The sequence below is a fragment of the Schistosoma haematobium genome, chromosome 1, assembly GCF_000699445.3.
Source record: "Schistosoma haematobium chromosome 1, whole genome shotgun sequence".
In the NCBI taxonomy this organism is placed as follows: domain Eukaryota; kingdom Metazoa; phylum Platyhelminthes; class Trematoda; order Strigeidida; family Schistosomatidae; genus Schistosoma; species Schistosoma haematobium.
Genome location: NC_067196.1, coordinates 62892701 through 62909888, shown reverse-complemented (window position 1 = coordinate 62909888; position 17188 = coordinate 62892701). Strand labels below are relative to the sequence as shown.

Below are 17188 nucleotides of genomic sequence, written 5' to 3'. Positions count from 1 at the left end.
TTCATAGTAGTTTCTTCTTCCTTCAGTAGATCTTGTAAGGCTTGAAACCTGTTGTTGAGAGCTATCTTGAATTCGTTGATTTTGTTAGTATCTCAAAGGAAGGCTGTATTGAGCCTTTGCAGTGCTGTCTATCCAGTTGTCCAGTTTCTCTTTAGCTTCAGTTTTAAATTGGTCACGCCTTGGTGGTGATCTGAAGCTATGTCAGCTCCTCTCCTGGTTCTCACATCTTCCATTGTCCTTCGGAATTTTTTATTGGTGCAAATATGATCTATCTGGTTCTCTGTGGTGTGGTCCGGTGAGATCCATGTAGCTTTGTGTATACGCTTGTGTGGAAATATTGTGCCTCCTGTGACCAATTTGTTGAATGCATACAGATTTGCAAATCTTTCTCCATTTTCGTTTCTCTCACCCAGTCCATGTTGTCCCATGATATCTTCATATCCAGTGTTGTCCATTCCAACTTTGGCGTTTAGATCTCCCATCAGGATAGTGAGATCCTTTCTTGGGCACCTCGCTATGGTTGACTGCAGCCTCTCATAGAACTGTCATTGGTGGGTGCATAACACTGGATAAAATTCATCGTGATTCCCTCCTTCTTTGTTTTGAAGGATGCGTTGATGATTCTGAATCCATGAAATTCCCGCCCAATAAGTTTATTTGGTGCTCGTTTTGACAGCATCATAGCAACTCCGTGAGTGTGTGGAGCACTTTCATCCTCGTGACCGGAGTAAAAAAGCATCTCTCCCGTTTGTACCCTTTGCTGTCCAGCTTGGGTTCGATGGGTTTCGCTGATTTCGACCAGTTATTCGGTAGTAATACATGTCTTGTTAGTTTTAACACACTCAAAAAAAACAACGGAAGACACACGACCAAGCATCCTTACTTTTTCCATAATTATTACACGTCAGAAGACCCTTCAATTCTCTTTATACTTAGACTAGTGTCACATCGTTTGTGTGTTACTGTTAGACATCAAATATTTTTTTATTTTTCCTAAAAATTGACACCTTCCTTTTTTGAATACAAGGTTTGAAAGAGTTTGTAAGGAGTATGGACCCATCTTACTGTATTAATTCATCTTCTAAGTTTATTAATGAAACTGTTACAAAACTTTGATTTCTTCAAAGATTAACAAACTTCATTGATCTTTGAATTTATCAAAATATCCAGTTAAATTTCTTATAAAACTTGATAAGTTCCCAATGATCCAGACTTATTTATTTCATACATTTTACTTCATGAATTCATTGTTCCTTTTGAATAATATTTTTCATGTTTCATTTTAACTACCATAGAGACATCAACTTCCATGTTTACCAGTTTTTTCGACTTTTGTTTGTTTTAACTTTAAACAAAATAAAACACACAGCTATATATATATATATATATATATATATATATATATATATCAGAGCCTGACTGAAGAATTTAAGCGATAAACCTGAGTGTTTTTCAATGTTCTAATATTGAAATGAAAACTTAAATTAAGAAATCTAAATTGTTATTTTAAAATACCCATCAAATAGTTTCTGATGTAAAACAATCTAATTAACAATTTAATGATTTACATAATTTAGCCTGATGAAAAATAAATTTAATCAAGTAGTATACTTTTATTTTTAAATCATTCCTTTAAACAATATTATAAATTCTTGCATAAATTGTATGGGGTTGTGAGAGGGGGGACGGAGGATACAAAGTTTCGTAAACTCCTTTGAGTTAAACAACAAATAAATAAAATGTATAATGACTATAAAAGTTTACTAATGTGGTTTCTTCTATACAATACTTATACAACTTGAATTATATAATTAAATAATCGATTTAAAAGTAGAGTAGTATTGATTTATGAGAATATTCAGTAGGTATATTTTTCGCTTTAGCTGGAGGGTGAGGAAGGAGGCGGTGGTAAGGGATAGAAGTGGTATGATGAAAATAGTAAAAAAGAATTAATGAATACTTCTTTCACATGTTTAACAAGAACGAATTATATAATAATATTAAAATTTAGTTCATTCAACATAAGTGGCAATATTTTTGTTTAAAAGAATATATCTCATATCTTATTTGATTAAGGGAATTTTACATAGTACATAAGTACTTCTACCTTCTTTATTATTAAGTCATGTGAAAGATCAGGTGATATATTCCTAATAAAATGAAAAATAATTACAACTGTCAACCAACTCAGATGATTTTAGATATGTAATATGTAATTTATGATCAATTAGTTAACAAAATATTTTTTTTTTGGTTTTTGAAAGAAAAAAAAATTTTTTTTTCTAATTTTATCTTATTCCAATACAATTCAGAGGATTTCAAACGAATTTTAATAAAATTTTATTTTATTAATTGTTCATAGTGTCAGTCATAGTTGTAGTTGTTACTAGGCCTTATAGTAAAACAAATATATATAAATATATACATACAACTGGTTAAAATATATTCAACGTTTTCAAGAAAAAAAAAGAAGTACAATAATAGTTATATGTTCTTTTTGTAGTTAAATATATAGCAGTGAAAATCTACTTAGTTGTAGGATGGATTGTCAGACAAAAAGCAACCAGTTTTCTTTTTAGGCTGAGATTAACACATGTCTCATGTTGTTAAGACCATGTTAAATCAACGCTTCAATGTTTAAATTTTCAACTCAAAAGTAGATTATTATAAAAGTTATTTTGTACCATGAACAATACTAGTTATGTTTTACCATTTTTCCTAAACAAAATCCCTTATAGTTGTAGGTTAAATCCACATAGTAGATCGGTAGGTCAATGATTAAAGTAGAAAATGTTTGAATCCCACTTCACCAACATCTCTTTAGGCAACCGAGTAGTACTACTGGACCACATACATAGTGTTGCTCAATGCTTTATGAGTAAGTTAATTAATTAATTATTAGTGTCGAAATTATAGAGATTTGTAACTCAAATGGATATTTTTTTAGTAAACGGAATACACTCATCAAAACAGACTCTGCGTTAAAAGTTATCTACTAGGTAAGTAGAAGTCTTCTAAAGACAATTAGACTGCATCTTCTTTGCCGAAACATTAGCCATACATCTGGAAAAACAATAATTGTGTGTGCGAAAGAGACTGGTACAACCTCTTCTTCTACCATGGTCTTAATGTCTTATAATTTTTTTCTCTTCTTCATACTTTTCTTCCTTTACAGCCATCTGCTTCACCTTCCATCTTCCCCTTTAATCCTCTAGCCCCAACTGGTTTATTTCTGTTTCTATGATCATCCTGATTACATTTATTCTCAATTACAACATTTTATCTTATCATGCTGAGCCATCCTTTCCTAATGATAATTTCCCTATCTATCATTTGATCAATACTTAAGCCATTAACAATCAAACGATTATTAAACTTCTCTTGTTTTGAAAAAAAATTCTTTAATACCTTTGTTTATTTAACCTCACTATCACCATGTCTAACAGAAGTTTATTATCAGTATTATTATCATCCTGTAAAAATAAGTATATATATTTGCGATTGTACAGCTGTGAAAATGAATTTGCCGAAAAGAGAACTCTTCGCTGAACTCATCTTTCTCATCAACTGGATACTTACGATAATATTGCATTATCTGAAATAGATAATTTATTCTTATCTTGAACAACATCATCTTACTTACTTACTTACTTACTTACTTACTTACTTACTTACTTACTTACTTACTTACTTACTTACTTACTTACTTACTTACTTACTTACTTACTTACTTACTTACTTACTTACTTACTTACTTACTTACTTACTTACTTACTTACTTACTTACTTCCTTACTTACTTCACTTACTACTTACTTACTACTTACTACTTACTACTACTTACTTACTTACTTACTACTTACTTACTTTACTTACACTTACTTACTTACTTACTACTACTTACTTACTTACACTCACTACTCTTACTTACTCTCACTTCACTACTCACTTACACACTTACTACTACTTACTTACTCACTTACTACTTACTTCACTTCCACTACTACTTACTTACTCACTCACTTACTACTCTACTTACTTACTTACTCACTCACTTACTTACTACTACTTACTACTCACTTCACTACTACTACTACTACTTACTTACTTTACTTACTTACTTACTTACTTACTTACTTACTTACTTACTTACTTACTTACTTACTTACTTACTTACTTACTTACTTAAGCCTGTTACTCCAAATGGAGCATAGGCCGCCGACCAGCATTCTCTAACCCACGCTGACCTGGGCCTTCTTTTCTAGTTCCATCCAATTCTTGTTCATTTTTCTCATGTCTATTTCCATTTCCCGGCGTAATGTGTTTTTTGGTCTTCCTCTTTTCCTTTGGCCTTGAGGATTCCATGTGAGGGCTTGTCTTGTGACGCAGTTCGGTGCTTTCCTCAATGTGTGTCCTATCCACTTCCAGCGCTTCTTCCTGATTTCTTCCTCCACTGGGATCTGGTTTGTTCTCTCCCACAGTTCGTTGTTGCTAATAGTGTCCGGCCAATGGATCCGAAGTATTTTGCGTAGACAATTGTTAATAAACACCTGTATTTTCTGGATGATGGCTTTCGTAGTTCTCCAGGTTTCTGCCCCATATAATAGAACTGTCTTGACATTTGTATTGAAAATCCTGACCTTGGTGTTGGTTGACAGTTGTTTTGAGCTCCAGGTGTTCCTCAGTTGTGAATATGCTGCTCTTGCTTTGCCGATCCGAGCCTTCACATCTGCATCAGATCCACCCTGTTCATCAATGATGCTGCCCAAATATGTAGAGAATTTTACATCTTCCAAATCTTCTCCTTCAAATGTGATTGGATTGGTGCATTCTGTGTTGTATCGGAGAATCCTGCTTTTCCCTTTGTGTATATTGAGACCTACTGCTGCTGAGGCTGCTGCTACACTGTTCGTCTTCTCCTGCATTTGTTGTTGCGTTTGGGATAGAAGGGCCAGATCATCTGCGAAGTCTAGATCGTCTAACTGCATCCTAGATGTCCATTGTATCCCATGCCTCCCTTCAGACGTTGACGTCTTCATGATTCAGTCGGTCACCAGGAAAAAGAGGAAGGGTGAGAGTAAGCAACCTTGCCTGACACCGGTCTTTACTTCGAACGACTTTGTCAACTGTCCTCCATGCACGATTTTGCAGTTTAATCCATCATATGAACTCTGTATGATATTGACTATCTTCTGAGGCACGCCGTAGTATCGAAGAGGCTTCCATAATGTTGTTCTGTCCACACTATCACATGCCTTTTCGTAGTCAATGAAGTTGATGTAGAGTGATGAATTCAATTCAATTGATTGTTCCACAATGATCCGTAGAGTTGTGATTTGGTCTGTACACGATCTATCCTTACGGAATCCTGCCTGTTGGTCACGAAGTTGAGCATCTACGCAGTCCTTCATCCTGTTTAACAATACCCTGTTGAAGACTTTTCCCGGTATTGAGAGAAGAGTGATGCCCCTGTAGTTATCACACTTGCTGAGATCGCCTTTCTTCGGTATTTTGATCAGAAGTCCTTCTTTCCAGTCTTTTGGTACTTGTTTCTCATCCCAAATCTTATTGAAGAGAATGTGGAGTATTTTTGCAGTTGCCGCTACGTCTGCTTTTAGTGCCTCTGCTGGAATGTTGTCCGGTCCTGCTGCTTTGCCACTCTTGATTTGTCTGATGGCCATGCTGATTTCTTCAATTGTTGGTGGGCGAACAACATCATCAGCACTGCTTAATTTGATAAAATTGTTTAGTTTCATTATCATTCTTACGTTTTGTTGACTATCAATACTTATTCTTTAGGAGACTTGTAACTTATATTTGGAATTAATCAACTAATAAATAGTGGTCCAGTGGTTAAGCGCTCGCGCGCGAGACTGGTAGGTCCCGGGTTCAAATCCAGCTAGGCGGGGTCGCGGGTACCTACTGCTCAGGAGTTCCACAATAGGACGAAACGACCGTCCAGTGCTTCCAGGTTTTTCATGGTGGTCTAACTTCAATTGACTCATGATCTCGACTATTGAAATCACTACAATGTATACAAAACCCCTTCTGATAATAAGAAATAGGTGAAAATTTAGAAAGTTATAAACTTTATTTATCAAACATTTATTTATTTTTAAAAATACTTCAGTAAACTATAACATAAATACTAGATTTAGGATATTTATCTATTAGCTACTACACTTAACAGTAGAAACGTATATATATATATATATATATATATATATATATATATATATATATATATATATATATATATATAAACTATTAGTTCAGAATGAGTTTCATTTGAACTTTCAATGTAATCAATAAGTCCAGAAAATAAATCACATTTGGAAAACCCACACAGCACTTGTAATATATGTGTTATTTCTAGGGAATTATTGAATTGAAATAACCTAGTTCACACGACCAAGTAGAAAATTAAATTTAATATATATATTTTTCTTTTGATAAATATTGAAATTTTACACATAAATGACCAAAATGAAAAATTAAGAGGTTGATTTAAAAAATAATAATAAACCAAATCTATGGAACATTTCAGAAGGTTTTTTTGTGGATATTATAGTAAATTCAATGGTTGAGATCGTAAGTGATCAGTGGAATTCAATCGATTCTGTTGTGAGATAGTAACTCACTTAAGACAATGGTGGATGTGTCGCTCAGTTTCATGGATTGGTTGAAGTTAGATATTAACACTATTGAATGTCGGCTCAGTGGTCTAGTGGTTAAGCGTTCGCACACGAGACCGATAGGTCCTAAGTTCGAATCGGGATCGCGAACGTGCATTGCCGAGGAGTTCCACAATAGGACAAAACGGCTATCCAGTGCTTCTAGGTTTTCCATTGTGATCTAGTTTCAATTGACTCATGATCTCAACCATTGAAAAATATTGAACATTCATAAAAACCATCTTATATTCCGTAATTAGAACAAGTCTTTATTAACAAATTTAGTTTACTAAAAAGAAAATGTGACAATTGGTTGCTACAGTTTACTATTATAAAAATGTAGGTAGAGTACATGAATAGTGTAAAAATAAAATCGTTAACCAGATAAATAGATTCTTTTAATGCAATATGTTTTATGGATTTCTATGAATAAAAGTTGGTCTTTCTTTTCTTTCAAGAAAAAATTAATCAAAGAAATTACAAAAACTAAATTAACCGATGTCTGTTAATTAGAGCAGCGAGAAAATGAATCTCAAAATATAATGATTACTTAGGCAAACAAATCTAATTAGCTCTAAATTATATAAACAACTCAAAGTATACTAAAAAGTATTCTAGTTTGACCTATTCTTGACAAAGGGGACTGAACTAAGCTTATCATGATATTGCACTGAGGATAATACTACATTTGAAGCGCATCAGAAAGTTGATTTCACATGTCACTTTATTACACCACGCATTAAAAACATTAATTTCACTCCTTGAGTTAATCTATACAATAGTTCATAAGAGTAAGATTAGCTATGACAGTATATTATCGACCTGACTAGAAAATTGACCATATTATTTTAAAGAACGTTCATCAAGATTGCACTGGATAGGTTTACTAATGAGACCCACAAACATACTGTTGGTATGGCTATATGTATATTAAAAACGACTTTCAATTTCAAAAGTCTCCGTGTTTAAACGACAAAACACGAATCTCAGTAAGATATTAGATTTACATAAATGATTGCATGTGATGTTCTTATCATTCGAACTGTTCTAGATGAATCATCGTCATCGCTTTATCAAGAAACACAGTTCATGTGATAACATTCCAAGATACGTTTCTGGATTGACTACAGTCATCCAAAAAGGTTCGATTATGAAATTTTTCTTAATCAATTTCCTAAACAAATTTCTAAGCAACTATTCTATTCCTACGTGGAGAACGAAAAAACACCGTATAGCTTCATGAAAAACCACTTACTCTCCGCTACTTACCTAATGATTTAGAAAACTATCTTAGTGTCATTAATGAGATTTCGGTGAAATATTGAAAAGTCTATACTTATCGACTGAAAATAATCACGTCTATTTATCAAACTTCAGTTTGCTTTCACACATTCCCTTTATAATGGACTAAAATATGAGACATAGAACAGAGGACTTCTTTCTAGCAATACATTCTGTTGTCGTTACACACAAATATAGTAGCGAGTGATCACTTTAATCACACTCCGCTGACACCGGTTACATTATTCAACTTACTCAATTTGCGTTAGCTAATCTTCTCAGTTGAACTCATTTTTCAAAATTACTCCTACTCATTATATAATTTCAGTTTTTGTTATAAATGAAATCACTGAAATAGACTTTAATAGACATCATCTTATGACGAAAAGCTACTTGACTAAAAAATTTCATTCAATGACTTGTAGGTATATAAAGAGGAGTCAGATTACAGGATGGTAGTTCAATAAACATCAGAATCCGTAAGATCATCAGTTGACTTGTAAAGAAAGCCTGAACTCAAGTCACTACATTACTAATATACTTCACAATTAATGATACATAAAATGAATAATTTCCAAGTTTAATTTATTCTACATGTCTTGATAAACTTTTACTTAGTGACAAAAACGGGTTGTTCGAAGGGATACTTTCATGAAGAATCGATCAATTTTGTATAAAAAGACAGTACCATGTATAAGTGTTACTAACACGATGTAAAAATCAACTAATTTTGCAGTTGAGAAATTTCTTCAGAATTTACGCATCACTTACGTAAAAACGAGTTTAAAGTTTTGATCAGCCAGGACGAAACAACTTGATAGAACGACAGATAAAGTGAAAAACACTATTTAGTAAGTTTGGTGATAAATAAGAATTGCGAGTGGGAAAATCAGCGGTACTAATCGGTACATTTTTTAACGAATACTTGCAAGATATTTGATAATTGTAGTATGTAATAAAGAACAACAATTTTTCGGAATTAAAATTTGATAATATTTTATCTAAAATAAAATTGTAATTTGATTAGTTTCTTTTCTATTTCAATGGTCACAAGAAACTATGTCATACCATAAAAGGATGAAATCGCAATTATATATATATATATATATATATATATATATATGGTTTTATTCGTTATAGAAAGTATGACGCGATTTACATTATTCCTTGGGATGAACTTTATCAGTTTTTTATTGCGAGTAAAACTTCATGTTTTTTTTCTCTTCACAAATTGATCGATCAAATTCGCATAAATTGAATACAATATGCAGTAATTTGTAATAATAGTGATGAAATTAGATAGATACTATTTTCGTTACGATGCAATTATGCACATTGTACGCTAGCCGAGAAAAAACAACAATGTAATCCAACTTGGTATTCGAGTGAATAGATGCGAAGAGTTTTTAGTTGGATTATGAAGTATCTAGGATGGTAATATCATATGGATGGGAAACTGAAATATCTTCTATTGTTACATGCATAGATCCAACAATATTTGGTGACAAAAAGGACGATGAACATTATTTACTTTCGACAAAAGTGAAGCAAATCCACTTAGCATTATACAGCTAGGTCATTACTTCTATTTTCAGCATATTCGTAAGATGCGCAAAAACACAATGATGTGCAATTTGATTTTCCGAAACATTATATCACATACAATATCCTACAAAACCCTATCCTACAAATGACCTAAGTAATGCTCATTTATATTTTTCCATATCACAGCTTGAAGGTAATAGTATATGGATATGTACTGTTGGGAAAAAAATATTCTTTTAAATACAAATATGCTTTTGCTCTAAGTCACCTAAATAAGAGTGTGCCATGCAGTTAAGAAAAACGATGTCAAACATCTACTTTCTACTAACAGAACACACATGATAGTTGGATGTTATCATTCGCATGGGAATGACCATTATCTATTCAAAAGTCTTCATGCAAAGAAAAACCCAATTAGGATGAACCTATTTGCACAATGATCAATATTCGACTACAAATTATGATTAGATTTCCTACTAATTAACACTATGTAAGAGATAGTATAGGTTCATTATTTAACTAATTGATTGAACACATATACACTCATGAATATAAAAGCAAAATAATACAAATAAAATATACTAGAAAGTAATAATCTCTATTTCAAGGAATACAAGAAAATCATGGAAAAATAAAGATTCTTTTTTGCGTTTTGTTTAAATCTGAAATATTCTAACAACAAAAAAACCCATCATTGTGTAATTTGAGATGTGTATATGTGTGCAAGTACACAGTCTGTAAATGAATAAGTTATTTTCCTCTATTACATAAATATATATATAGTCTGTTATATTTATCATTCAACAATGAGTGTATAGGTATTTAGAAATCCCGATAATAATAATAATAATAATAATAATAATAATAATAATAATCATTAATTTTAAGAGCAATAATAATCTAGTTAGTAATAATGTACACAAGCTAATAAAAGATGATACTTTTAAGTAATATTGACAGTAACCTTCCAAAAAGTCTTCTTTTATTTTACGTAATTCATAATAACAATAATAAAAAGGGAGACTGACTTTAATCATAGTAATCGTGAACACAGCAAAAACATGAGAAATTATATGGAGAAAAAAACAAGTATGAAATTTCTATATATCTCATGTAAAATCTTGATATTTTCCTCAAAAAAGAAAAAAACAAAATAATTTTTCTCTCCTACGATTATTTACTTTTGTTTGTTTCCTGCATATTATTATATGCACAAGTATGGATACGGCATTTTAGAAAAGAAGGGAATAAACATACACAAGTACACCACAGATTAGAAAGCTTAACAGTAATAATCAATAACAGTAGTATTAATAAATAAAAATAATTGTCATAATCACAATCTGCATCTATGAATGATGAGAAATCTGTTTTTATATATATATATATATATATATATATATATTAGAGAGAAAGAGAAATATATTGTCTATGCATAGAAGTGCATGTACAGTCAATAGGCATTTATTTATTTATACATCCATAAAAGAGAAAAAGAAATACTGAATAATTAAACTGAAAATTTCAATTGAAAGTGAACAATAATAATAGAAGTTAGTTTGGCGCTTATGGGCAAATAAAAAGCAAAGAAATCAAAGAGTAAACAAAACAATAATAACAACGAAAATTTTAATAAACAAAATTCAATACAGCCCAACATAATAATAATAATAATAATCACACCAAAAACAAAATATATCAAGGGGAAAACAAACCAAAAGCAAACTCTCTGAATAACATTGATAATAATATTGTCAAAAGCACTATTTTATTGAAATTTTATTTCATAAATAAATGGATTACATCAATTTATAGATAAATAATAATATAATGGGAGGTTGAGGAGAGGCCAGGCAAAGCAAGAAAATTTAACTAAAAATAAAAAATATTTTATTCATGATAATACAATATGAATATTATGCCTTTTTTCTTTATCATCAAATAGTACGCACTAGTGTGGATAGAACAAGAGCACAGACAAACTAATCATTTAAAGGAAACAAAAGATAATGGATCGTATGTAATGTAACAGGTAGTAATAAATGAGAAAAGAAAACGAAAAACAAAACGGAATAATCTAACATCTGAAGTGTAAATAATCTGTGTACACTATAATCTTTGTTAATCTAGATTTACATTCAATAAGTATCTATGTAGAATATTCCAGTTAATTGTTTTGAACATTATTTATTTACTCTGATTTGATTTTTTTTAATAAAAAAGAGGGGAACGGCAATAATCATCAAAAATAATGTAACAAAACAAAAAATAACTCCAAATGTGAAATGAAAATAATTTAAGAGGTGAAATAAGGCAACAATTGATGGATATACACACACACACACGCAGAGACAGAGGAGGTGTAGGGAGATGGGGAAAATCCTCAATATTGAATAGTATCATCGCTAACTTGCAATGATAATAATAATGGTAGTAACGAGCTAGAGATTCATTCAGAACAGCGACATTTTCCTCTACCAAATAAAAATAAGTTGAACATAAATAAACAAAACAGAAGTAGGATGATGATCAGTGGTTCTGCAGGAAAACACTTGACTGTGGAGTTCTTGGTAGATTATGTGGATAGCACTCATATGCAGAATTAGGCTGTAAAGTAAATGAAAAAAAGTTGGATTTGAGATGGAAAAGGTTTTTATATATCTTGTACATATATGATACTGAAAATCATAGATAAGACAAAAGTATCGAATAAATGCCTTTAAGATAATTAAATATAATTAGTAAAAATTAGATGCATCAGTAGTATCACCAAAAAGGCTTCGTGTGCCGAGTCGAATTGTGAAGTAAATCGAATAACTGAATGATTTACACTAGAAATTCGACTGATATACTAATGAGATGGGTAATAAGTGATTTAAAGAAACGTGAATGCAAATTGAGTGAAATGGGAAATTTCTCATGTGCTTTAGTGGATGTGAAAATAAAATTGTTGATGAACATTAAGTTGAATCAAACCTAGACTTGCCAAATGATTTTGAAATTTCATAACATACTTCATAAAAGTAAAACAAATTTTCTTAGATTAAAGAAATCTTGGTTGTATATTTTGCGTAATTGGACTTAATTCTCTATTAGATACTGTTTTCTTATTATAGATTATACAACCTTTTCCTCTTATATTTCTCAATACTTTTATTTCACTTTGTCTGAATCATCGTTTTTGACCCTTGTTATATCAGAATGTATAAGTTATAATCACTAAATAAATTAAATGTGCTAAATCCACGTATTTACAACTTTTTTATGATAGTTTTAATCTGTTTAAACCTTGTCCAGAAAATACAAAGATTATTATTCAAAATCATATAGTTTGAATTCGACAGTGACCTCGTCGTCACTGGAATTACAACCGATATTTGTGTAGTTTTGGAGCACACAATGAAAAATCCAGGAATCAGTATGAAAGAATTCAAACAGACAGTATTCTCTTAGTGGACAAAAAAGTAAACCAGTGACTTGGAAATAAACTACAGTCAAAAGAGTAGAAATAAAACATTATGGTATTCAGCAGCACCATAAATAAGAACTTCAAAGGATTTCCAAAAACTGGCAAACGACAGCAAACTATTCCAGATTTTACTGAGCAGTGGAAATATCATCTAAATAAATAACCATATGAAGAATGCAAGATAAATGAACACAAGTTGTACATATTTTCATATCAAATTAACGTACTCTACTATCAAAGCTTCCATCTTGTGACGCTACTTCTTCCTCAATCTTCTCTGATGTTGGATGATCAGTAAAGCTTGATCGAGACGAGCATCCTGGACGTCGAGTATCTGATTTGTTACATAATGAACCACAATCATCTGTTCTTTCTTCTTCTTCACCATGTTCTCTTTTTATATTGACATTGTGTCTTGATTGGACTGGGTGTAATTTGGAACCGCTGAAATCAAGATCAGCTGGAGTTTCATTTTGCATCATTAACTCATGTAAATATCGACTATCACTTGCATTTGTATGTGCAGGATGCATTGAGTGTCGTGAAACAGATGTGGACAAATTCGGTGTATTTCCACTACTATTAGAACCACGTTGATTTGCTTCATTTAATAAAAGCCATGATTGATAAACAGCTTCAAGTGACTGTAAATTTCTCAATGAATTGGCAGATGAGGAGTGATGTAACTGTTCACTAGATTTTAGATCACCACTAGGTTCCGAGGTCATTTTTTCAAGGCTCTTTACATTCATTTAATTAAAACAAAAAGTACAGATAAATTAAAAACAATCTCACCCATTTTTTACTCAATCTATTTGTTTATTTATCTGGAAATTTAATCGTTAAAATAAGCCTTCATTTGAGCAATAAATAAAAATACAATGAGCTAAAATGATGACATAGTTTGAAATTCCGAAAACCGGGTTACTGAAAATCAATAAGTAACGTGCAGAATACATAGCTAGCAAGCATACAATTATCTGTACCTATATACATATATATATATGGATAGGAAGTGAATCTAAGCCATCATGAAATAACGTACAAACATTGGGTGAATAAAGTATCTGACTTGTAGATGCTAAGCTAGCATACATGAGTGTCATGATAACTAGGTTAACAGAAAAAGTATACACAAGTGAATTTTATATAAAAGGGAATGAGAAACAAACTTTAAATAGTAACAACGTGACCAAAAATTACAACACTGGCAAATTATTGGACCACAATGGGATAGAAAACTCAGACAATGTCCAAATTGAGGACATTCTATTCAATCAACAGTAATAATACCAGTAAATCAAAAGTATAAAAATGAACAGAAACGAAAATATATTGTGGGTAATATTCTCTGTTCATTTACGCAAACACTCAGAAATCTAATTCGTATAATATTCTATAGCAAAGAACTAAGAGAAATTGCACAAGAAAAGGTATTTTGTCAACTAGTTCCGAAGAAATATGAAAAAAAATCAACGAAGTATATTGCCTAATTTCTGTGTAAATTTTATTGATACATAGTCAGCGATGTCTTTAAACTGGTGAACTTGTTTCTCTTTAAAAAAAAATTACTAAATCTTACAGTTGACGCAACGTATCAGCAAAAACATATACGAAAGTAAAAATAAAATAAGTCCCGTTATATGGTGTAAAACACGAGACATGAGTAGTAGAATTAGGAGGATAAAAAGTATCAAGGTTGTCTCATGCCACGAAGCATAAGTGGAGCAAACTTTGTTTTTTTATAGGGACCTACATAAGAAGCTATAGACTTCCTATAACTAGAACACAGATTTGAGTGCACAAATGGTCTCCAATACAGCTGACCATATTGACCCACATTCATTCATCTTGCATGATTGGTTTTACAAATTTGATTCAATTCACCAGTATAGTTGATAATTTAGTTACTTGCAATCCTATCACATCTTTCTCGTGATATTTTTTTAAAAGAGAAATAACTTGGGTGAGATTTTAATACTACTGTATTTCATTTTAATAACTCTATAGGTAGTCAGTCACAAAGCATGTCATATTCACGAAAAACTAACAATGATAAAATGGATATGTTAATATTTCAACGAAGAATAAATAAATGCTATATATATATATATATATATATATATATATATATATATATATATATATATATATATATATATATATATATATATCGTATTCCTTTTATCATAAACTTTCATTTGACCTATTGGCTACTGTTATAGATTGTACCATTCTTAACTTATTCTCAACTTATTAGTTACAGTATACATATTCACAGCTACTTTTGGCTTGAACTTGTATGATAATTATCTTCTATTTTATGGTATGATGCAGTCTGGTCTGCTTTTATATGAACCACGTATGTCTGAAATATACCATTCATACAGAGGAGGCTGATATTTGTGTTCTGGACTGAACGGGTTGGGCTAGGCGAGAGGTTGTTACACAGAGGACCAATAAGGACTCAAAGATTACTCAAGGTTGTTCGTACTGGTTAACGAATTATTAGCTAAGTAGAAAGAAAAGGTCATATAAGTCGGTGTTCTGAATGGCGATTTCGTCACGTGATAACCGACAGAGGCATAAGTTATAATAGGATACGGATATAATACAACATAATAAAATAATGTCTTATAGAAATACAAATCCCTTGAACGAAACTAAACTAAATAGATGATGAACGATTCTATTCGGAAGGAAAAAGAGACAAAATCTTACCTCAATACGTTGTAAAAGGAGGGGGATTAGTTGGCGTGCTATCGTATTTTCTTGTTTAAGACTTTCCATTCTTGAAACAGCTTCACGTAACTCCATAATGTAACTAACTGAAAGTCGGAGCACACTACCTTTATTTCGTCGACCATCTCTATGGGAAATGGATAGTTTTTGAAAACATAGTACATCATTCAAAAAATGTTTTAAGACCAATATTGAAAAGCGACTTGTCAAACAAGAGAAAAAACAAGGTAGTTCTTATCATAAACTCAAAACTAACTGGAGAAAAAATGGAAAACCCAAGAGTACTTGTTAGTTATTTCAGCTTAAATATCCATTCGACTAAAAAATTTACAGAGTAGCAATTTAACCCTAATAGACAGATATCCGGAAATCTGGTCGTTTTTAGTCGGCTGATGATTCCCGTTATGAACTGAGATTAGATGAAATTTCGATTGGAAACAGAAAGGGTAAAACATCAATCGTATCTAATTTCAAAATATTCCTATATAATACGAAATCCTATTGGAACAGATTTAATGAAACAAAAGCTACACTACAACCAGTGTATCAGATTCTAATAATTAATATTTTTAATATGGAAACCAATTGAATGTAGGCAGATTGCATTGCAGTACGATATGTAAGGAAACTGCCTTTACCATCAAGCAAGTTTTAAATTTTCACCTTATGAAGTGTCAATTAGCAATAGGTTGTTATTAAATTTAAGGATACTATTGACGATAACCCAGTCGTTCAAAAAAAGAGTACTCAATCCGTTCACGAAGAGGATTCCGTCATCACTAGACATGATAACGAGGTACAAAGTCGCTAGGTTTTCAGTCACTTATCGAATTTTGTTTGTATGATGATGAAATTATCCTATTTTTTGGATTTCATAATCGACTCATTATCTACTGGAAGAATTATTCTTATATACACCACGGAGAACCACGTTACGCGAAACTTGGAAATAAAGAATGTTGTCACTTGTATTAGGTTAGAATCCATTATCACACTAGAGATAAGACTTTTAGAAATATAAGTAGACTGAAGAATGAAAGTTAAAAATTCATAAGAACAACTGCATTCTAAAATATCAAAGCCTAAAATAACAAATAACTGACTTACACATCCCGATACAGTTCCGGTGGGAGTAAGCTACTGAGATAGACGATTTGTGAGTTAATATAATCTCTTCGCTTCCGTTCAACTAGGCATTGAAAAATGATGGAAAAAGACATGATAACTTAGATTTCTAAAGAATAGATGGATTAACTTCAAAAAACAGCAGATTCAATAAGTAAAGTTATTATTTAACGAAATGAATTTATCCAGTCAATAAGAAAACTTGAAAAATGGATCCACATATACTTATGATCAAACGAACTTTGATAATTCACAAACAAAACACTTAAAATAGGTTAACGAATACTATTTTACGGATCATAACATCAATTGATTTATAAGCTAGGTTGTAAGTAAGAACTGCTTGTTCAAAG

General features: G+C 31.4%; 1 protein-coding gene across 2 annotated transcripts in view; it reads right to left on the bottom strand.

Moving 5' to 3' along the window:
• Positions 1–9146: 9146 nt before the first annotated feature.
• MS3_00001820 (uncharacterized protein) overlaps positions 9147–17188 on the bottom strand; it is a gene marked incomplete at its 5' end in the record, with an annotated part of 29064 nt that continues 21022 nt past the window's right edge. For both annotated transcript variants that reach the window (XM_051209319.1, XM_012943398.3), the window contains 4 exons: positions 9147–12106; positions 13196–13708; positions 15690–15837; positions 16818–16899. In XM_051209319.1, the coding sequence (XP_051074761.1) occupies positions 12029–12106; positions 13196–13708; positions 15690–15837; positions 16818–16899 (821 nt within the window). In that variant the 3' untranslated portion in view covers positions 9147–12028. The remainder of the gene's footprint in view (positions 12107–13195; positions 13709–15689; positions 15838–16817; positions 16900–17188) is intronic.